General features: G+C 38.0%; 1 protein-coding gene across 2 annotated transcripts in view; it reads left to right on the top strand.

The window, feature by feature from the left end:
• LOC128213606 (peroxidasin homolog) overlaps positions 1-24,155 on the top strand; it is a 32,539-nt gene extending 8,384 nt beyond the window's left edge. Inside the window, exons 2-21 of one of the 2 annotated variants that reach the window (XM_052919507.1) lie at positions 12,127-12,198; positions 12,681-12,752; positions 13,230-13,301; positions 13,501-13,572; positions 13,910-14,073; positions 15,772-15,889; positions 16,163-16,455; positions 16,650-16,916; positions 17,159-17,275; positions 18,231-18,392; positions 18,585-18,854; positions 19,021-19,284; positions 19,414-19,647; positions 19,788-20,906; positions 21,081-21,254; positions 21,551-21,668; positions 21,808-22,016; positions 22,156-22,403; positions 22,538-22,654; positions 22,919-24,155. In XM_052919507.1, the coding sequence (XP_052775467.1) occupies positions 12,127-12,198; positions 12,681-12,752; positions 13,230-13,301; positions 13,501-13,572; positions 13,910-14,073; positions 15,772-15,889; positions 16,163-16,455; positions 16,650-16,916; positions 17,159-17,275; positions 18,231-18,392; positions 18,585-18,854; positions 19,021-19,284; positions 19,414-19,647; positions 19,788-20,906; positions 21,081-21,254; positions 21,551-21,668; positions 21,808-22,016; positions 22,156-22,403; positions 22,538-22,654; positions 22,919-23,011 (4,255 nt within the window). In that variant the 3' untranslated portion in view covers positions 23,012-24,155. Of the gene's footprint in view, positions 1-12,126; positions 12,199-12,680; positions 12,753-13,229; positions 13,302-13,500; positions 13,573-13,909; positions 14,176-15,771; positions 15,890-16,162; positions 16,456-16,649; positions 16,917-17,158; positions 17,276-18,230; positions 18,393-18,584; positions 18,855-19,020; positions 19,285-19,413; positions 19,648-19,787; positions 20,907-21,080; positions 21,255-21,550; positions 21,669-21,807; positions 22,017-22,155; positions 22,404-22,537; positions 22,655-22,918 lie in introns of both variants that reach the window. The other variant, XM_052919506.1, reaches the window with a different exon arrangement.
• Positions 24,156-24,432: the final 277 nt, after the last annotated feature.

Below are 24,432 nucleotides of genomic sequence, written 5' to 3'. Positions count from 1 at the left end.
TTATCCAGTACTAATTATTCAGAAACACGCACATAAACTCATAAAATATAATCGAATATGCATTATTACTTTTGAAATCAACGGTGTCACTAATAACTGTTTTAGTGATCAGTAAGTAAACAAAGTCAGCAGGTTCGTTGGCAAGGCATCCAGGGTAATTATGGTGTCCACAGTTTGGTATGACTGATATGTGGAAGTTGACTTTGTTCATTTCGCAAACATCTTTGTTATAAGTATCAATTTTTATATGTGTTGAAAAGAAGTCGTTTATTTCAGTTTTACACAAAGGCCCCGTTGCATGCAAGGCAGACGAAGGCTCAAACCATTAAACGCACTTTCTCATCAACGAATTTCTCAATAAAACACCTGGTTCATGACTTCATGTATATGCGACATTAAATCAAACATACCTATTCTGATTTCCCCGTTTACTCGCTTAAACTCATTATATGCTAAGATAGCCATGACAAACATTATTCACCATCGTTTATTTCAGATTTATTAAATCATTACAAAATTACAGAGGTACATCGAGCAACTCACATCAGTTCATTGCATATTTATTGCCAAAATGGTTACACTGAAAACTTGTTAATAGTCAGTCTAGTGTCGCATTATTTTATGTTTAATATTTTGTTGTAGCATTAAAAACATGACGGATCATACAAAATCCTGTATTGTATGAAAATAGATACAGGGAATTATGCAAACGTTTTTCATCGACATAGATAATGGCATACGGTTACTTTATATTTGTGTATTTAAAATGCTCTTGAAATTTTAAATCGTTGCGAATGTCATGTTGTGAATGCATACACATCGAATGTCGCAATATAGGTACGCCAGTTAGTCAGTTAGTAAGAAAGCCAGCAAGCAAGCATGCTAGTTAGAAAGCCAAAAAAGAACACATCATGCAAGCAAGAAAGTACGCAAGTTAGTAAGCAAGTATGTAAGAGTAAGTAAAGGTAAAACTTGTTCATTGAAGTGACATGTTCGACTCAAACAGAATTAATACAAAAGTTTTACTGACATTTGCACCCGGCTTGAAAGGTCTGTAAGTTACCATAGCTAAAGCATGTTAAATATATACAACATAATGTGATATAACATTATGGACTAAGCGTAATTACATAAATAATACAAACAGTTTAAAGTGAAGGGCAATAGAAATTATCAAAAATGACGTAAGAAATAAATAGATACAAACGTCAAAACAGAACTAAACGAACTAAATATCTTTAAAATTTAATATCAAACCAGTAATCGTGTAAAAGAGTATTTTCATTCAGTAATATAGAATGTCAGAGCTGAGATGGCGTTTCTCTGAGAATAAGAACAAACATAGTGAACACTACAGCGAAGGCGAAATTTCTTTACTCACCCAAGCATTGTAGTGATTGATATATGCACCTGTGCAAATCATACATTTATTGACATCAAAGCAAACATAATGAAATGTGAGATATTTGGATTTAATGTCAAGGTGGGGACGCACAGATACGTGCCGTATGATATGTACTAGTCATAGTCAACTGATATAGAATTCGAGTTGCATTTAAGTAGATGCATTTAAAACAATACTGACGTATGCGTCAGTCCTAAAGTTTAATTGACGGTGTTAACATTCCCATTCGAGATAAGAAGACAGTCAATTATTGATAACAACAGTCAGCGCCAAGATAACATAACTGGACACAAAGCTGAAGTGGCAATTACAGCAGCGTTTGTTGGTAATTAAAACTAGGATTTATCAGTTCTGTTGACCAATATAGAACAACAGGTGTGGAGAGTAGTGGTCTGCTCCAAGTATGGCCTGCATTGATAACAGAACGAGAAAAGCAGAAAATACTTCTTCAAAAAGTTGAATTTTCTGTTTATGATACATGCATTATTTGAACATACTTTACTGCTTGAATCTTCAGAGGCAGTAATGAAACGAGTCACAGAAGATAGTTCCACACAATGCATACACTATCTTAATTAACAAGACATTTCTCTACAATATCATGCCATGATAAGTTTATTATCGTTGATAAGTCAGAGAAATGAGAAAGACAATTAGAGCTATTATGATTTCTATCCAGATAAAGTCCAGATTCCGACCATAATCTGAATGGAACATGTTGGTTGATTGTTCTAACTGCTGCATATCGTACACTCATCTCCCTGCCACGTGCCCATCTATGTTTGCATTCTTATTCACTACAACAAAATGAACAATAATGTGTTGAGATTAAAATAAAAAATTCAATAAGCATTTTACTCTCATCTGTTTTGAACAGAAGAACTGCCGTATCAAAAATAAATACGCATGCAAACGGACACACCGAGCTACAAAAAGCTACTTAATTGTTTTATATACCGTTCATTAATTTGTCTTTGCATATTTTTTGTAGCTCGTTCTGTCCGTCTGCATGCGTATTACATGTGGTTGTTTATACGTTAGTTCTTCTGTAGACAAGTCTGGTGATTCTCGTTTCATCCAAATGTTTAGTAGTTCACAGCAGAACAGCTACATGGGGTTGCACTGTTGCTGTTTCTTTCCCTGCTCCGACTTCATTTACTGTCGTTCAATTGAACCTGTTAGCTAAGAATTTGGTTCATGGCGACGAATACGTCTTTGTCTACACTGAAGAATGTGTCGGAAGGGAAAGGACAAACAGTTGGCAGGCACTACAACCTGTGTCGGTGGTTTGGCATCTGTCATCAGTCATCTTTGTTGTAAAAGAGATAAAACGAGACGTACAAAATTTGACAAAGGAAGTAATAAAGAAAATACCTATTGAAAACATGATCGTTATAATAACGATCAACAGATGAGGAAAGGTATATAATATATAATTATGTACATACATATATCAAATTTAGGATTCTACATAAAATGTCATCGTTTAAGTACTTAACATATGTTACAGTTACCTCATGCAAACTTAATATGTTTTTTATGTGACCTCTTTGTATGCACCATGTAGGCAATTATATGGCCTGCACAGTTCCGGAAAATGGTATTTACAATAAAACACGTCGTTGGAATAACAAGAACAGCAGTCCCTGATAACACTAGTTTGCTCCAAGATAACTTTTATTGGATGCAAAGCTGGAGTGACAGTTACAGTTTGTAATGAAACAATAGAATCACTGTTTCAACAGAAGCTGGATTCAATAGAGAAATATAGATACAATGATTGTTTTAGTATAATTTTACAAGGGGGGAAGGAAGATTCGGTGATATCCCACTGGGATTAATGACTTTATTGAGTTTATTCGTAGGTAGGCGTCTTTTTATTTCAATGAATGGGTTGTTATCCTTCTATTTATTTCCTTCAATTTTGGGTTGTTGTTCTGCAGAAGAATTAAATTAGACAAAGAATGAAAGGCGTTAAAAAAGAGATCATACTGTGAACGGTATGGGGTTAACAAGACGTTTATATCCATCTCAAGATACACGAAAAGCTCTCTGATAATTTCATTGTTTTTATCTGAAATCTGCTTGGAAATCTCACAGGCAGTTTATGATTCAACAACAGATAAATCCGGAGTTAATGTTTCACATAAAAGATAAAATATTAAGAATTTTGGAGAAATAAAAAACGATGCCTGTCCCACATGATGCTTACAACAGGCGATCTACACGATGCATGCAATCAAGATGTGATTCATGTATGGAATTTGATTTGATTGCTCGTTTTTTTTTTCTTTGGCTGTTTTGAAGGAAATTGGTTAGCATATAAATGATAACAATTGACCTTTTTTCAAAGGGCAGAATTTTTGTCGAACTAAGATACTGTCTTGGATACACACCCACCATGGTGTACAATTAAACGTCAAATGTATGAGTGATTAGTTTCCATGTTTTGAGTTCTCCTTGAGTTTTGTTCTCTTTGAAAATGTATATAATATTATAGTTACCATTAGTATAGTGAAAGATACCATTCGATCACTTTAGCTCCATATATTGTTTGTTGCATTTCCCTTTTCAACACATGCCACTGTGTAGGTGTTCAAGCTAAATGGTTCGTGAAACTTGCAAAACATGCAGAATCTACTTGATCTAGCTTAGTTGTGTTTACATTTTCACCGCATTGTTTGTACTCCTACGCCGGATTGCGTCACTTTATCTGATACAAAGCGGTTAGGTTCAATCAATTTATTTTTTTGTTTGTTTTTTATTTAGAACTCGAGTGGAAATTTCCTCCCATAAATGGTTTGGGGATCTTTAAACACTAGATATCAGGGCTATTTCGCGTGCAAATCGGTCGATTCACTAGTGAGTATATAGGAAAATTAATTAGTGGATTTTAAAGATAGGTATAATTAGGTGGCAATTTATTATCGAAGAGCACGTGAAAGAAGTACAAGGCAAAATGATACCTTGTCAGTCCCCCAAAACTAGTAATAAAGTATGCATTTCATAGACTATATACGCTTCGCTTGCATTTTCAGCAAGGATCAAATATGAATATGCAATTAAAGAAAAACTACTGCACCCGTGCTTGCTACTGCTCTTCGTTTCAAGCACAAGTTGTACTTTCATGACAAGACGTCTATATTATGTTTTTCAAAAGATATAAGTTACACATGTATCAGTTTAGAGAAAGAACAGCATAATTATTATCGTCTTAATAATATAGGTAAGGTAGCTTATCTACAGATTCTCGGATATTTCAAAAACATTTCTTTGTTTTAAAGAGATCTTGACAGGTTTAGGAAAGCTAAGCACCTCTCACGTCGCTTGGGCGACTGATGTTATCGATAATCACAGAGGTAATTTGAATTTTGAGAAATTGTTATGACAAATTGATAAGATAACAAAAATAAGTAATTGATAAAACAAAGAAAATTGGAGGGGAGGGGATAACGTTTGCCATTTTTGAAAAATAACAACTATATTATATTGAAATATTTACAGGTGTGGGCGATTTAGCCTTATATATGAATCACGTGTATTATCGGGATCCACGTGTCTGCATTATGTGTCATGACAAAACGTTGTTTAAAACCTATAAAACGTTCCAAGATGGTGACAACCGCAGTTTTTGTTTGCTATAATTAGAATTCATTTGGAAGAAAACTATTGTCAGATTCTCAGTACGATTTTCTTAAAAAGTGACCAAACATTACCTCTATAGTTCACATCGTGTCAGTGTGTTTGAATGTATATACCATGGAGAAAACCACTACTGACTTTTCTCATAAACTAACAAGTCACGTCATAGGAACTTGCATGCATTTGTGGTGCACATGTCAGGATATTAATATCGAATGTCATATTTTTTATGTATTTTATTTGTCTCTTGCAGTTGACATTTGTCTGTTATAACACATTTTACTTACGAGCAAACACAAGTCAACAAAATGTTAAAGTATTTTAATGTGAATTGTCTGCGATTTTGCTGTACTTCTATGGCCACCCTAGCTTGCCAATAACTTGGCAATTTCGGTGATACTTTGGACTCATCTTTATTATTTTGTCTGTCACGATGACAAAAACTTTGAAAAGTATTGCACCCATTATAACTACTCTTTTATGAATCTAAAATGATGCATTTAAAAACTTCCAACGCATTCCATTATGTTATACGGCTTTGTTCAAACATATCGAGACAGTTAACTGTCAGTAGGGGACAGTGCTATGATAAAGATGTCACGGTGTTTGTTTACCTTGTGTCAAGTATGATATGCAATATAAAGGTAGCAGATAAATGTTTTTATATTGCTCTATAGAATCCTGATACCATGTGATACTAATAACTCTTTCAGTCAGATAATGAGCTCAGCACGGTACCGTGTGTGTTATGTATGTGTCAGAATGAAATACGTATTTAACTTATTGCTTCTCAAATCAATTTAATTAAAAGTGCACATAAACAAAGATTCGTGCAAATGTGTGAGATGTACAGTCATTCGAACGTTCAATAATAGTTACTACGGACCCGTAGATCCAAGTTGATCTCCAAAGTGTTCGCTGCCGGAACCAAGTTCCAGCTATATGCATATTTTTACTCTGATTTATACAAATAGATCTCGGAAAACAAAATAATGAAACAGAGAGATTAGTCTAAAACTCAAAAAGACCAAAAATGATTAGCAGCTTGAAAGCAGACGGAAAACCTCGTAGGATTGAAGTAGGACATGGATATATATTTTAGAATGTACATATTCCCTTGACCAGCAGTTGCAATTACGTCAGATAAGTGAAACGTTAACTGTGCTGGTGTGAGTCGCAAAACAGAGGTTACTACGCATTGGAATCATGTGCAGGCTTCAGTCTGACTCCATCCATGCGTTGCACCTAGGCACTATGGCACTATGGCACAAATTAAACATAACAACAATGCCAGAAAAAAACTGTTGGCAGGATGTAATGATAGTATGGCATCCATCAGCAGTCATCTGTGCTTGGAAAGCGATAAAACAAGATGTTTGGAATAAAGATGGTTGCTTTGACAAATGAAGAAGATAACATAAGAATAAAGGGAAAATGTGATCGTCAAAATAACAGTACAGAGACAAATATGTTGGTTGATTATCATTGTATCAACAGTATCAAGACGTAAAATTGTAAACGATACTGTGTTAACTAGGCATTTATTTCTACCTCCCGGATAACGTTCTTGTTTATTTCAGTATTGTATCATATTCTAGCGAAGAAATATGATAGCCAGTACATGATTCAACGGCATAAGAATAATGAATCATGGTTTCATATTCTAAGTAAAATGATATATCCCAAACAGCACGTAAAACAGGCAGTCTTCAAGATCCATGCATACAATTCTGATGACGTGTGTTTCCTTCAGTGGCCTATGTTTTGGGTTCAATGGCTGATGGGGCGTGTACTGGGAGAAGTACAGCCAGGAATTGGGTATCATTAAGGTATCATCTTAGTGATGTGTTTCTCATAGCAGATGACACTTGATTTTGGAGAAGCGTTTTTAAATAACAAGTAATCATATTATTAAAAAGCATCAACATGCCTTTATATTTTGATGACAGTGCTAGTCCTGAGGTCAGTCCTTAAAACTGTATGATTCACTCCCAACTTAATAGTTTTCTTCCTGGCCAGATACATACGCCGGCAGTTGCTCTTTGGTAGTCAATGTATATGTTAGACGATATGCATTATAACATAATGTATACTGTGTAGTTCCGGGTACCATGTACGCTGAGTGACTGATTATATAATTGTTCGCCTACTCCATGCACAATAAAAGAATACCAAGTGTATTTGTAGACTGAAGATTTATAATGAAGATTTATACTGGGGTATGCGTATAGAGATTGAATCATCACACCGTCAAAGTTCTAAAGTATATTTCGATTTTGTACATATTGTTTAGTGAAATGGTTTGTACATTATTATTCACATGTTCTGAAATGTTTCCGAAAAGTTTAAAAACCCATCTCTATCGCCGCGGAAGCGAGGTATCAGCATCAATAACCAATTTCCGGTTTACACAGAAGACAAATATTATAACGTTACGAGAAAAAAGAGGTTTGATAAGATAAGATATAAATCAAGTATTTCAGGATTTAAATGGGAGGGAATACTTCCGGTAGATGCTTGTTAGTTATGACAAACATTGTTTTGGTAGGTTTCAACGAACACTGCATGTCGTAAAATTAATGTGTCGTCGGACCGAAAACTCGTATTTGTGATTTGAAAGAAAGTTCGAAAAGCGTTTGTTTTTCTGTCATCGGCTTTAATACTTGTTTTTAGTATTTCATTAGTACCCGAAATATCTGATTGCTTCATTGCTGATCGAAATATGTGATTGCTTCATTGCTGATCGAAATATGTGATTGCTTCATTGCTGATGCAGGCGAAAAAGCAAGTTATTGTAAAAGGGAAAATAGGAATGGAAAAGAAAAACATTACTTGAATAAGTTTTCCTTTGGCACCTAACCTTGCATGATATGGCGTCGTTACGCAAGTTTCTGGTATCGTCGAGTTCAAGATGTGATTTTCCCGAAATCGGGCGTTATTGAGGTAGCGACAATATGCGTTTGACGGGTACATATGACAACGCAGTAACTACTTTGACGGGTACATATGACAACGCAGTAACTACTTTGCCTGCTATCCAGTCACTATCAATTCTTGTCGCGACCTTGTATCAGTCTTTTATCATACCCGAGGTAAAAACTCTTACAGTGAGAATCAACAAAACAAGACTTCTGAATAATGGTTTTCATACTCTGGGTAAAACCTGACTATCCTAAATGATGCGTAAAACAGGCAGCCTACCACATGCATACAATTAGGATGATGTGTTTCTTGAATGAATATTTAATTAGTTCCTACATTCTAGAAGACGGATTTGTCAGAAGCTCTTCGGCATTTTTTTCCGATGGATGACGGGTTTTTGTTACTTACAAAGAAAAAAGTTTCAGCTAATTTAAGGTTTGTCTTAGCTGTATTTAAACATGTCAAAGGAACCAGTGTGTGAATACCACGTGAAAAATTGCGTCATAAATGCTATGTCGGAAGTCAATATTTTGCTTCGAAAAAAGACTTTAAACACATAATTATTACTTCACCATTTTAAATGAAACAAAGCGCAGTCTACGCCGCTGACGGAGCTACGCCTTCGGTCTTTTACCAGAGTTTTATTGAAATTTTAGTTTCTTAAAACACTTCGACAAACCGTTTCACAATATGGCCGTCTGACGGAGCACTGTCAAAACATTATTTTGGAAACAGGTTTGTCGAAGTGTTTGATGAAACTAATCACGTTATCAAACTTCGGTAATAAAACGAAGGTGGGGCTCTTTAAGCGGCGTAGACTGCCCTTTGTTTTATTCAAAATGGTGTAGTAAAAGAAAAGTTAGGTTTGATTTAAGTCTTCATTTTAAGCAAAAGTTGCCTTCCGACGGAGCATATTATGGCGTAATGTATCACGTGGTATGTACACACACTGGGAACAGGGGTGCTATATCACGTCCAGTTCATGCTTGTTTAATTATAGTTTTTTTTTCATCTGTAAAACTTAATTTAGTCAAACCAGAATTAATGCAGGTATGAACCCGACAGCGAACTGGGTTGCAAATAAAATCACTTGTATTGTCTGCAGTTGTCAGCAATAACGACATAGGGATTCTCCGATTGAATGACGTAACAATTCAGGGTTATGCTGATTTTCTTGTGCACACTTGCAATTTACACTTGACTTTAATGACATTCCCTAAAAGTGCCTATATTGCAGGCAGTCCAGTGACGGAAACACACAAACCACACGTGATAAAAAAACGTGCACCTAATACTGTAATGAACATTCTCACGCAGAGGATATTAGCGTTGCCTTTGATTTTATATATTGAAGAATTAAATAATAGGACAGACACACTGACAGTGTCCTACGGCAGTTCTTTATATAATTCATAATCCGCCCACAACATGCACGCCGACATGTTTTCTTATTATACGATAAAGATGTCACTGTGTTTGTTTAACATTGTGTCAATGATGATATGCAATGAAAAAGAAATAATATTAAGTATAGAGTCCTTACTCTTTTTAAACTCATATAACCTTGGATGCCTGATTTAATAATTGTTCGTCTACGCGATGCAGATGAACAAGAGAAAGTATATATACCGATAAGGAATTTGTAGATGTTTATAAACAGGCCTACTTGACGGACAAAAATGTTCTTTTTAGTGCAGAAATAGTAAGAGACATTTGAATCACCACTCCAAATGAATTGTACAATGGAGGATTCCTCAGATATTAAAACTTTATAAAACACATTTTTAATATTTCCCTTAAGACCTCTATGAAGCTAGGAGGCGAGAGATCAACTTCCTGGTTGTGTAATTGATAAACATTTTAAAGAAGGTGTTAGGAGTTGATGCCAAAGGGAGGCGGGGGATTAAACAAGCATTGCAGAACGTAAATGGGAAACTATTGACAACACGATTAGACCACGTGACATATAACATAATAGTACGAGCGTATAGCACTGACCATTAGACCACGTGACATATAACATAATAGTACGAGCGTATAGCACTGACGATTAGACCACGTGACATATAACATAATAGTACGAGCGTATAGCACTGACCATTAGACCACGTGACATATAGCATAATAGTACGAGCGTATAGCACTGACCATTGTATGACGAGGCATCTTAAAATGTATTATACTGTCGAAAGTGGCCTTATAGTTATGTAATACCGGAACCAATCGTTATGAATTAGAACTTGAATTAGCATATTATGAATGCAGAATTTATAGGATTTATCACTGCTCTTCGTTAGCCGATGCCTTATATCGGGCCTCTAGAAACCGTTCATGGCGACACTGAATAATTGGTATCAAATGAGCATGTGTTGGAGGAAAACCTGAGGCATGAGTATGCCATCCATCAGCAGTCACCTGTGTTGTGAAACGAGATGTTTGCAACTAAGAGTGTTGTTATGACAAATGAAGCAGATGAAAGCAAACTGAAATCTCACTGCTAATTAACAAGACGTGTGCTCATGTGCAGTGAGGGAAAGTAATAGATAGTCTGTGGTTCAAATACATTGTGAATATAAAGGATGAAACGATGTGCTGAATCATCGTTTCACATTGTAGGTACAATTTATGTCGAAGAAATAACAAAGTACAATGTCGATTTCTAATGATGCATAAACAGGCAGTCTACAATGGATGCCAGACACATGTCTTATTTTCGATAGCTGGTTCAACTAAATACAGGTTTGAATAGGTTCCAAAACTAATTTAAAAATAGAGCGCAAACGTTTAATGGGGATAAACGAGTTATATATCATTGTCTTGTTATTTTCTTGGTTTAAAATAGTTTAAAAAGCATGTTAGTTTACTAGATAAAATGTAGTATCCGACATTGGTCTAGAAGTAGTTACTATTCTGTTATCATGTCTGTGCACATAGTGACGGTGTAGTTACGGTCTTTCTTCTGAAATCATCAAGTACGAGTACATGCATAAGGTCAAGTAACTTATAGTATCAAAACGATCTAGAAGAACACAAACTACTCGTATCAAATTGGTTTTAGTTTTCTGGACCGGTCTTTTCATGACTTCTACTTTGCGATTTGCGGAAGTGTGTGGTGTGATTTTCAGCACGTATTGTAGGCTATTTAAGTATGTTAAGAGTAGTTTGAAGTGTATAGTATGAGCCTTTAAATCAAGTGGTCATGATTTTTGCACTTCGTCAAAATAACGCAGGATCTAAGTGGAACACTACTGTTCACACATGTGGTATACACACGTGGTTAAACGTAGATTCCGTTGCAAATTAAATGTGAAACACAGACTTTCTTTTTATAGTCGCTCAAAAAACTCTTAAGCTTCAGTTTAATCAACAATGAGTGCTAACATTACAGCCTTAAACTAACTGGTGTTTGAGTGTTTGATTTTACTTAAAAGTCGGATCGTTTTGTCATCGTCACCGTATGGATAGGTGTAATAACCCAATCATTTCAGTGACACGGTGCAAGCCCAAGACCAATGATCATTGCATACAACGAATGCCCATTATAAGTGCCTTTAATTATTGCCTTTACTGTCAAAGCACTTGATGACATTTTGAGCAAAGTTCAATGTTGTTTTATCTAACGTACCATTGCTTCCACTTGACATTTGACTAGGCTGCACTCTTCCTAACTTTCATTTCAGATAGAGGCCAAGCCTCAATACTTGCTCATTTCTGACTCAAAATGCGATCTACTTTTGTTCCAAAATATCACATGCTCGTGATAAAATGCGGCCGTTATCGAATATAAAATCTGAAATTAGCATCTCTCTGCAATTTATGTAAATATTATTTCCGACATTCTGATAAACAGATATATCAGTGCCTAATGATTTGCTCGGGGGCGAGGTCAATTTCTCTGATTAGTTAGCAGATATGATCTCCGGATCTGGTCAGGATTCTATCATTTTGAAGCCTAGGGTTCTTAAGATGTTTCCCTCTTACAGTTAAAGAACTTGCACATGCTCTTCGGCGTTGTTTGGTGTTTTATCCGAACATAAATATATGCCTGTAAATGAAAGAAAAAAATAGAGGCACCGATATGAAACATAGTATATAATGTATTGATACACGCGGTACCCATGTGAAGTATTACTTTGATTTGTTTCGCTTTATTTCAGGGACCTGCGGTTCAATGTGATACGGAACATTCCACGAGGCGCCTTCCGTGACGCCCCCAGATTAGATACACTGTAAGAAATGGTGTCTTAAAAATTATTTTATTCCTCCCGTAAGATTATTTTTTTTCATTTTTGAATTATTTTATTATTATTATCCATGTGTAAACGAACAATAACGTACAAGATGACGGCCTCTAAAATGAGACGACAGTTCTATTATATATTGAGGTACATGTGTAAACATGTGGCAAGTCAGCATGTTCATCAGCCTTTCTATCAGGGGCATACCTAGGCATACTCCAGTAGGCCCCGGTGTACAAATGAATTTAGGTTCCCGCGAAATGCCCAGGAAAAAGGTACCACGACAGAGGATATCCGTCCCGCTACAACTCCATATATCATAATTATAGGGACCAGATTATATAAATACCTTTACATTTTTACAACGCGCTCAAGTGTACGGGCGTACATTTCAAAATGCTTCAGGTACGCCTCTGACTATTTGTACGCTTTTTTATTTACATTTTATTTGTTCATGTTTTTCACACTTTTAGGTTGTTGAACAACAACGAGCTTGAAGTGATAGAAGATGGTGCCTTTGAGGGTCTCAGGGAGATCCGATATCTGTGAGTGTTCTTGGCGGTGGGGAAGAGGAGTGGTACTCTGTTGACCTATTTGTAGGAGGAAAATGTATATAAAAATAAATTTATTGTATGAGACGTCATCAAAGCCCTTCTCAATAACAGTACAGTTTACCTTTAGTTTCTTCTGGAAACAAGGTTGTGCTATTTAAAAAAAAAATCATTTATTTCCGTTTGTTCTATACTGATTGTTTTGTGCTGGATTGTGCAGACAGCTTTCCGAGTCCCTTTTCTGGGTAAAAACCACTACTAGTGCTTGTGACAAAGTACCCATGGTAAGGATCAAACCCACAACCTCTTGGATGAGAGGAAATGTTAAAGTAATTGAATGAATTTAATTCACATAAATTCGAGCTCATGACTGTTATAATCTACTTATAGCACATCTAATATTCATTTAACATCTAATTTATCCTTCGCTTTATCTATTTTGTTATGAAAAATCTATTTCTCTCATTTCAGATATTTATTTAAAAATAAGATTCGAGAAATACGACCAGATGCCTTCAGACATCTTCAAAGATTAGAGCAACTGTAAGTGAAAATAATTGCGTGCTCTCTCAATTTCCAAGACATCGTGTCGTAAATAAATAACGAGCATATTTAAGCTAATTCTTCAAGTCTAACATTACTTTTCTATATTGTTTTTTCTGTTTAGAGAAATTAAGATTTAATACGTTTTAATTAAATTCGTTTCAAAAACACATTTACTTCATTTATCATCTCGTTTCAGATTTTTACACAGTAATAATATAGAGCGGATAAGCGGGGATCTTTTTAGACACAACGATAAGTTAAAGAGATTGTAAGTACGTTTACATTTTTCAAAATCATTCAGGAATTCAAATGGCCATAACCTCTGAGCTTGAGTTGACAATTTAAGAACATGATTTAAAAACAAATCACGTGCATGGATTCTTTGCCATAGAACAAACTTACCCCCGGCGAAGTTCGTAAATTGTATATTGACATCCGCTTATATAAAGTTGTAATTGAATTGAATTCTTCATGAAAAAATGAAGGGTATCAAACTTTATAGCTTCATTGTAGGTGCGGAAGACATTTCACTGACAATGAGTATAAATTATATATAACGCAAACTAGCATATTTATATTTAAATTAAATATACGACAATTTTCAGACGATTAGACTCGAACCCGTTGCTATGTGACTGTGAGCTGCTATGGTTAGCTCGTCTCGTCAAGCAGAACCAGGCGGAAATGCAGGCAACGGGCACATGCGCCGCACCCCCGGGGCTGCAGGGCCGTGATTTAGCGGACATCGACGTGTCCCAACTTAATTGCAGTACGTACACAGATCACGGGGCAGCAGGTACCGGTCTCAGGGATAACCGGATACCGGATAATAGTTTTGGCTTGGGATCTAGTCATAACGGCCAACAGCAAGGTAGAACACGGCTTGATATGATGCATGCGTGTTGTGTCGTGCTCCTGCGGTTTGAGTTGCTAATGCGTTCATGTGTTTCGTGTTTTACGTATTTACTTTGTTTACAATTGCATGCTTTTACTGAAGGAAGTGTCATACACTTTGATATTTGAACTCCTTTATTTCGTTATCTAGTAGTGATAATTGAATGGTGTGTTTTTTTTAAATCCAAAAGAAAACGTTGAACTGTTTTACACAATTCCCCCAATTGAATGTATAAATAAGCATCGAGTGGAGTAATGTGTGTTTATAAGTTAACATAGGGTGAAGTAATGCGTGTATATATGTTAACATAGAGCGAAGTACTGTGTGTATATATGTTAACATAGAGCGAAGTACTGTGTGTATATAAGTTAACATAGGGTGAAGTACTGTGTGTATATAAGTTAACATAGGGTGAAGTACTGGGTATATATAAGTTAACATAGGGTGAAGTATTGTGTGTATATAAGTTAACATATGGTGAAGTATTGTGTTTATATAAGTTAACATAGGGCCAAGTACTGTGTGTATATAAGTTAACATAGGGTGAAGTATTGTGTGTATATAAGTTAACATAGAGCGAAGTACTGTGTGTATATAAGTTAACATAGGGTGAAGTACTGTGTGTATATAAGTTAACATAGGGCCAAGTACTGGGTATATATAAGTTAACATAGGGCCAAGTACTGGGTATATATAAGTTAACATAGGGTGAAGTACTGTGTGTATATAAGTTAACATAGAGCGAAGTACTGTGTGTATATAAGTTAACATAGGGTGAAGTACTGTGTGTATATAAGTTAACATAGAGCGAAGTACTGTGTGTATATAAGTTAACATAGGGCCAAGTACTGGGTATATATAAGTTAACATAGGGTGAAGTACTGTGTGTATATAAGTTAACATAGAGCGAAGTACTGTGTGTATATAAGTTAACATAGGGTGAAGTACTGTGTGTATATAAGTTAACATAGGGTGAAGTACTGGGTATATATAAGTTAACATAGGGCGAAGTACTGTGTGTATATAAGTTAACATAGGGTGAAGTACTGTGTGTATATAAGTTAACATAGGGTGAAGTACTGTGTGTATATAAGTTAACATAGGGTGAAGTACTGGGTATATATAAGTTAACATAGGGCCAAGTACTGTGTGTATATAAGTTAACATTGGGTGAAGTACTGTGTGTATATAGATTAACATAGGGTGAAGTATTGTGTGTATATAAGTTATCAAAGGGCGAAGTATTGTGTGTATATTAGTTTACATAGTGTGAACTACTCTGTGTATATATAAGTTCACATAGGGTGAAGTACTGTGTGTATATTAGTTAACATAGGGTGAACTACTGTGTGTATATAAGTTAACATAGGGTGAAGTTTTGTTGAGTAGAATCAAAATAATAATCTAATTGCTTACATATACAATTTTAATATCTCAGTTTGTGGTACCTCTTTAATTAATATGTTTAAAATAAAATAATCGACTGTTGCTACTAATTTAGTCTGGTGGTTATTACCATGACTATGTGTGCCAAACAAACACAAATATGACTCGCCATTTTTGTTCCTGTAGACTTCCCGGTTATCACGAGTGAGCCCACGGACGTGCAGATCAATGAGGGAAACACCGCATATTTCACGTGCAGAGCTACAGGAACTCCAAACCCTGAAATTATCTGGGTGAAAAACAAGTAAGTTGTAGCAAACATAAACATGAATAGCTTAAAAATAATCAAGTGCATATGTACATGTTATGCATTTCAGATAGTTTACCTTTAAATCAAGACCATAAAATCGCTATTTATGATATTCATTACCATTTTAAAAAACTGTAATATCTTTCATAGCAGCTAAATTACCAAATTATGCGCACATGAACCTGAGGAAATGTTTATAAATCATTTTTAGTTTCGTCTAGATGTATAGATGGCAAACACCAATATAATTATGTTCCCTTTTTACAGTGAAATAGTGGACACACGGCGGGACACTCGATACCACATTCTGGATGACGGAACGCTTATGATAGAGGACGCCAGGGACGCCGACAGGGGGCGCTACGAGTGCATCGCCCGGAACAGTGCCGGAGAGGCTCGCACCAACTCGGTGGAGCTCACGATGAGCCAGCAGCACCACCAGCACCACAACCAGCAGAACCACATTGAGAGGCCCGGACAGGAGAACAGCGTCCATGATGCAGGTCGCGAGTCGCAGATCCAGAGACACGAGGAGAGACAAAGCCAACGTGTAAGCAATGGTATGGATGTAGACCAACTGGATCTTTCCTTTTTTCCAATTTCTAAAACAATAATGTGTACTTTGTAGGTAAATCAAATAATGTTTATTATTTAGAAGGGAGCAAGCAACATAAGATAAAAAATAAAAAGTCAAATATTCTGTGTAATCAAAGACTTCATGATTCCTCATTTTTTTTCTCCATTTATCTTATAGTTGCACCCACGTTCCTTACGCGGCCATCAGACATTCAAGCGGCGCAGGGAGACAACGTTGACTTCCCATGTTCTGCTTCCGGTTTCCCCCAGCCGGAGATCACATGGACACTTAACGGACGCGCCGTGCGTCTGACGACCCGGATCAGTCTGATTGGTGGCGGCCTGCACATCGTGAGCGTCAGCTCAGGCGACCAGGGGGAGTACCGTTGCAGGGTGGAGAACGCTGAGGGCCTGATTACCGCCTCCGCCAGACTTAGCGTACAGGGTGAGTGGGAGAGTTTCTTAAGTGAAGACTCGGCGCATCATGACCTTGTTATCAGATAAAGAAAACTAGATTGCTTTACATTAAATATGCTTAAATATGACGCACCTGTTATTATATTTTATAGGTGATTTGTTTAAAGCTGCCTCGTGTTTCAAATGATTAATTACTCCGGCTTGTCGAAAATATATACCCTTTTGATAGAACAATTTATATTTTTTGCAAAACGCCACTTTCTAATCCAGTGCGCCCCCACTTCGTGTTGCGGCCGGTGGACTCGATCCTGACTGAGGGAGGGACGGCCGTGTTCCAGTGTGACGCCATGGGCGAACCGGCGCCCCTCATCTCCTGGTACAAGAACAGTGAGTATAGTTTTGTAAATTCACCACTGCCCCAGTTTCCAATTAACACCCACCCATCGTACGTATGTGCACAAATCCTGAGTAAAGAGTATGACCAGTGACGAGGTTTATATAGTTCTCGCCCAGTCCAACAACTAAAAACTTTAACTTCAAATGAATATTTTAAAACAAAATTCAATACTTTGAATATGCTGACAGTATATAGAATAACAGAATTCATATTAACATGATTTAACTATTAAACCTGATCATAATGATTCTGATTTTGAATAAGTAAAACACCTGACATCATCATTCATTCAAACACTTTTCATGTTGCGCCTTTTATGCAAATATTTCGGTATGAAGGTTATCGTCGATCAAAACATTTAAGACATTTTCAGTGCAATTTATTATATGTATAAGCATTCTGAAAGCTGTCACGGTATCTTTCATGGCAGCTAAATTGCCGATTCACGCGCATATGACGCAATGTTTGTAAACACGTGTCGCGGTGGGGTGTAACATGATTGCCGGTTCCTGGGTGCACGTGGGAGATCGTTAACACCTGTTGCAAAAACGAAGCAAGATACATATAAAATAAACGCAGAAAACATCTGATTTTTCCCCTCAGAAAGATATTAATCAAATTCGTTTTACAACGTTTTAATTGTTTGTGGAGATAATAAAATATAACGCTGGATAAAAAATATTTTAAAAAAAATGACGCATTTATTCGAATTCTTTGACAAAAGTTATACCTTAAACCTATATTCAATAAGCATTATTATTCCTAAGAAATGCGTTTTACTGCATGAGAAAAATACCGACCATTTATGGTATTTGTCAAGTTCCTTGGGGTTTCTTGGATATTTCCCTTTGATTGATTATTGATATACTTTTGGGACTGGGTTTTTTGTACATTACTTCCGTTTTTTTACTAACTTTAATAGCCTTAATTTCTCTGTATTTCTAGACCAGCCAATCCCCAACAATGGCCGTTTCTCGATCCTGGACTCCGGGCGTACGCTGCGAATAACGCAAGTGGAGCGCTCGGACCGTGACGTTTATGTGTGCCGTGCCGAGAGCGCCGCCGGTCGCATGGAGGCACAGGCCTTACTCGAGGTCTCCTCCGAATGTGAGTGACTGTCTGGTGTTGACCAGCAACAATAGTCTATGTTTGGTGTCAATGAACTGTATTCACAGTTGTTTGCTGTAATAAGCCGAATGAAAATATAATAAAACTAAAAGTGTAATAATGCATACAGTATAATTCGTAAATGGTGAACCAAACATTCCACGTTATTGCAAACACCCTCTTCCCTCACAGCGGCGCCGAGGTTTGACCCGCGGGAGGCGGACGAGATGCGGGTAGAGGAGGGAGAGGATGTTATCATGGACTGCGTGGCTGACGGCCAGCCATCACCCAATTTCCGATGGATCAAGGACGGCACGACCCTGCGGAACAGCCGCAAGTACCTGGTGGAAGGCAGCACACTCACTATCCGGCGGGCCGTACAGAGCGACGAGGGACTTTACGAGTGTTTTGCCGAGAACACGCTGGGCTTTGCCAGACACTCCATTCGTCTGCAGGTTAATGGTAAAGTCACATAGCAATATAGAATGGGTGTGACAAGATACACGCGTTAGATATAAACGTGGGTAGTATACGTTTTTAAGAATAAATACAGATGTATCACAGTTATTTGAAAAACTATGCAGTATGTTTTAGAAAATTGTTTCACGACTGATCAAATTATTTCCAGAGGCCGTGTATCACCCTGGTGACGAGTTTGTCAACAATGCCATCCAGACGGCCACTGATCGAGTGGACGCCGCTATCAACAGCACGCGCGCTGAACTCTTCGAGACCGGCCGCCGCCATTCTGTCCAGGAACTACTTTCTCTTTTCCGATATCCGTCGGCCGACTCGTTGCAATTAGCCCGCGCGGAGGAGATCTTTGAAGAGACGTTGGAGATTATTCATAGACACGTGGCAGAAGGTCATGCATACAACCTAAGCGGAAGTGGTAAGTGGTCTTGAACGCTAACGTTTTGTGTGCTTCGTAATCTAATTTTATTTTAAGATTTAAGAATAAAACGTCTGTCATATTTAAACAAACATAATGAATGTAACCTATATATTAGTAACTTCACAGAGCTCACGTACCAGGAGATTGTCTCTCCGGCCCATTTGAACCTGATCGCCAACATGTCTGGCTGCTTCCGGCGAACGCTGCCGCAGAAATGCACAAACATGTGTTTCCACAAGAAGTACCGAACGCTGGACGGCACATGCAACAACTTGCAACATCCAAGCTGGGGGTCCGCTAACTCTGCTCTTCAGAGGCTCCTCCCGCCCCACTACGAGAACGGCTTCAATGCTCCGAAAGGTAGGACATTAAACTGTTTTTTTTGTTGTTGTTTTTTATTTTATTTTTATTTTTTATTTCATAATAAAAAAGTCTTAAAATATGAAAGCGTGTTAACAATCCTGCGTACGTATTTTTCATTGATCTTCCTTATTTCTTAGGATGGACTCGTGGTCGCCTGTACAACGGTGTACACCTTCCGAGCCCGCGGCTGGTCTCCTCCTTGATGATGTCAACGGAAGTAGTGTCCACGGACCACTCAGAAACGCACATGTTGATGCAGTGGGGACAGTTCATCGATCACGACATCGACCTGACGCCGCAATCGGTCAGCCAGCACATCTTTAACGACGGGCGGCGATGTAACGAGACATGTGAGAACAGTTTCCCTTGCTTCCCGATTCCCGTGCCACCCAGCGACCAGCGCGTCCACGGCCAATCATGCCTCGGATTCCACAGAAGCAGCGCCACCTGCAACACCGGTACAACCTCCATCTTCTTTAAAACCTTCGCTCATAGGCAACAGCTCAATGCATTGACCTCTTACATTGATGGGAGCCAGATATACGGAAGTAGCGACGATTTGGCTGAGCGCCTCAGAGATATCAACCACGACGAGGGACTGCTGTTAGTTGGATCCCTCTCCCAGCAGGGGAAGCGACTCCTGCCGTATGATTTTACCGGGATAATCGGTCCTGCAGATTGTCAAATCGAAAGCGGCAAACGGTATATTCCGTGTTTTCTGACTGGAGACAGTCGAGCGAACGAGCATTTAGGATTGACCGCAATGCACACTATATGGATGCGAGAACACAATCGGATTGCCTCTGATCTCAAAGATATGAATCCCCACTGGGACGGCAACATGTTGTACCACGAAGCTAGGAAAATAGTCGGAGCACTGATACAACACATCACATACACGGAATGGCTCCCGAAGATTATAGGTCCGGAGGGCATGAAAATGCTTGGTGAATACAAAGGATATGACCCGACCTTGGATGCCTCAGTCACCAACGAGTTCGCCACCGCCGCCATGCGGTTCGGCCACTCGCTCGTGCAGCCAATGTTGTTCCGATTGAACAGCAGCTTCCAGCCCATACCGGAAGGGAACATCGCGCTCCACAAGGCGTTCTTCTCGCCGTACCGACTAGTGGAGGAGGGTGGCATCGATCCCATTCTGCGGGGTTTCTTTTCACAAGGCGCCAAGATGAGAATGCCTCACGAAATTATGAACACCGAGCTGACGGAACGCTTGTTTTCTCTGGCTAACAGAATAGGTACACTTGTTGTTGTTGGATTATTTTTCCTATTGAAAATAATGAATTTATGGTGACCATAATGTGATTTTTGATCGTCACAAGAGGGGAAAAAGAGATAAACAGGACATTGACTTTGTAATATAACAATTTTAGAACTATTATTATTGTCTATCACATGTTTGCTTCCCGCAGGTCAAGACCTTGCTTCGTTGAACATCCAGCGGGGCCGCGATCACGGACTGCCGTTCTATAACGAGTACCGCAAAATGTTAAACCTGAGCGAAGCGCGCAGCTTCGATGACCTCCAGGGAGAGGTCCAGGACAAGGAGACACGGGACAGTCTTCAGCTGCTTTACAGACACGTCGGTTAGTGGCGCAGCTCTATCTCGTGATATGCATTTGTTAATGAAACGGGAGTGCAACATCTTACGGCCTTTAAGACTGCGAGCCCTTTGTTAGACAATTGTTGCGGATAACATCGAATCTAGTTATGTTGTTGCATTATAAATTATACCGAAGAAAGGTCATACAATATAACTTCGTTGAACGTTTGCGTTACCTGTACGTGTATATTAGCATATTATACTTTTTGTTTTACCAACCGCGCATCTTTTACATGATATAAAATGCTCTTCATAAATATGACATGATATTTTTTACAGACAACATTGACCTGTTCGTTGGCGGGATGGCGGAGACTCCACTTCCAGGCTCAAAGATTGGACCGACCTTCACCAACATCCTCGTAGACCAGTTCCGCCGCCTCAGGGACGCCGATAGGTTGGCCTATTTTAACCTTCATATTCGAGTTTGCAGATATTATAATCCATACCAGCTCAAAAGATTACGTAAAAATGCATACAATGTATTGACATAAACATTGTTAAATTCAAATTTCGGTATTTAATTCATTTATTAGATTTTGGTACGAGAACCCGATGGTGTTTAAACCCGACCAGGTGGTCCAACTCCGTCAGTCCTCGCTTGCACGTGTCATCTGTGACAACAGTGATGCGATCACGCAGGTACAGCGTGACGTATTCTCCATGGTGACGTCACGGGACGAGTACCTGTCGTGCAGGGACATCCCTCAAGTTGATCTCAAGATGTGGAGTGACTGTTGTATGGGTAAGCGCTTATTATAAACGTACATGCACTTAGTAAAAATCTAAAATGGTTTTACAGATATCAAGACTCAGTAACTGCAAACGAAATTTGTGTTTTAAAAATAAACTACTAGTATATATTATATATTGTTGTTATTTAGACTGTGGAAAGTCTGGTGATTTCGGATCAATCACAAACCACTTCCGACCGAGAAGAACGACAGAGTTTTCATACCAAAGCGATAACCCTAACTACGGAGGTTCGTCTGCCTCCCTGGACCAGTTCCGGTCAAGCGTTTACTCAAAGCACGAGGTGGACCAGAAGATGCACGATATGGAAGTGCGCATGCGCGAGATGGAGACGCTCATGCACGGCATGGAACATTCAGTGAAAAAGATGAAACGAAACGTATGTTCACTGTTGGAAATCAAATAAGTTTTATGTTTTCTTATTTTCATAAACATTCCGAATTGTAGCCAAATGTTACGTGTAACGTATGTTCTAGATCTCAATGTAAGTTACATCGTTTGCTCTCGATACAGATGAGGACGATGATGTCGCACGCGGCCAAGGACATGTTTTGTATGGACGAGGGCGGGGAAAAGCACGCGCACGGCAGCAAATGGACGCCAGACGACTGCACTGTCTGTAGATGCAAGGTACGCTCAATATACATTTACAACTTCGAATTTCCATATATTTAACATATCTATAATTTTGAATCCCTCCAACTTGTAAATGAGTAACATATCGGGGGATTGCAGATTCACGAATTTAGCTATCGAGTTCAGATTGAACTAGTTTTAAAAATAATATTCTTGGTCAAAATATGTAATTAACCCACGTTGTAGTGCAATTCAGTGAACTCTGATCTCGCTCGGATATTCTGACAGAATTGAATATTGATGGAATTTCTTTTTCAGATGGCAAAATCCAAGTGTAAAACTATACCATGTCCGACACCCAACTGCCCCTTCCCAAAGAAAATGCCAGGCAAATGCTGTATGGTGTGTTGACGTCCCTAGTCCAATACGTGATTTGACTATTTTTATACACTGAAGTGCTAAAGTATAACAAAAGTGTTAGCTCTGTGTTTTCTATGGAGAGAACATTCCAAAGATATTGACAATATCAGAATAGCTTTGATATTGAACTGTTGGTCCTCCGGCATGGTAACTTCTTCTCGAGCTCTTGTTGCAGACGTCAGTGATATGTTCAGGGACTTAGCTTTATTTATTTGCTGTAAGAAATCCATACTAAGATAGAAAAATATTGTCAGGCAGCCATTGTGGAATCTGGTGCAGCTCTCCAACACTTCATCAGCACAGAACTCTGACGACGGAACATTTCAACAGACTCAAATATGACCTGATAACCTTGTCCACATGCATACACAGTATGCGACCAAAGAGATTCCTAGTACTTGTAAAATGTACGTACTGTTTGCATTAGTTCATTATCTGAACTTGTGTCTTGGTTTATGCTAATCCTTTACGGCCATCTGCTCCTGCAATGACGCATGTTGGGATCTTCCCTTTTGTATATCACGTGCCATATTTTGACGGACAATATGATGATTAATGTGAAAATGATAAAGTTTCAGTTGCAAGTTTCCCGTGTTTAAAAGGTAGATTTTAAATTAAAATTTTAAAGAATTATTTTCCTGACTGTGTCAAAACAATCCTAATCATAATATTATTTAAGTCAAGCAATGAATGCTTGCAAGCCGAAAACGTGAAATGGTACGGTAAATGTCTGATTTAAACATTCAATATGTCCACGGTTTCTGAAATTTGATGTTTTAAATGTACATCATGTCCAGGCCAGTATGAGTTTCATGATATCGTTTCTGTGTATATATTATACTTTCCTCATTAAATGGGGTAACAGTTGTAACGCGTACACATATGTGTGTAAACTGCTGCCTAGCATCCACATTCTATTATTCTCATTTATCGTGCATATAGTGCTGACATGTAAATGCTTTTAGATTTGTATTTTGTATTTGTAAGTTGTTACAACAAACGAAATATGAACATATGGATAACATGTTTGAGAATTATTAAGATTTCCTGAATTTAGAAACGGTATATTTTTGAATGATTTAACTTTGTACAATGTGATATTGTATTATGTCTTGGAAATAAAACAAAACTAAAACGCTTGTGTTGACATCCCACGGTGTATAGAGTTTCACATTAAAAGCAGGCAACCGGGAAGATTGGTGATGTAGTTTAGGTGTTCGTCTCTATGGAGGCCATTCGTTGCCAAAAGTCCAGACGTGTATGTGTGTATTTAGGTTTGTAACATTGATGATTTACCAATTTACATTTTACAACCGCCAACTCATCGGTTGTATGGTTAGCGCAGTGGTTAGCGCACTCGCTTCTCACCTAGGCGACCCGGGTTCGATTTCCGGCTTGGTCGCATGTGAGTT

This window comes from Mya arenaria, chromosome 13, assembly GCF_026914265.1.
Source record: "Mya arenaria isolate MELC-2E11 chromosome 13, ASM2691426v1".
In the NCBI taxonomy this organism is placed as follows: domain Eukaryota; kingdom Metazoa; phylum Mollusca; class Bivalvia; order Myida; family Myidae; genus Mya; species Mya arenaria.
Note: the sequence above shows the minus strand (reverse complement) of the source record. Positions and strands in the feature narration are given on the sequence as shown.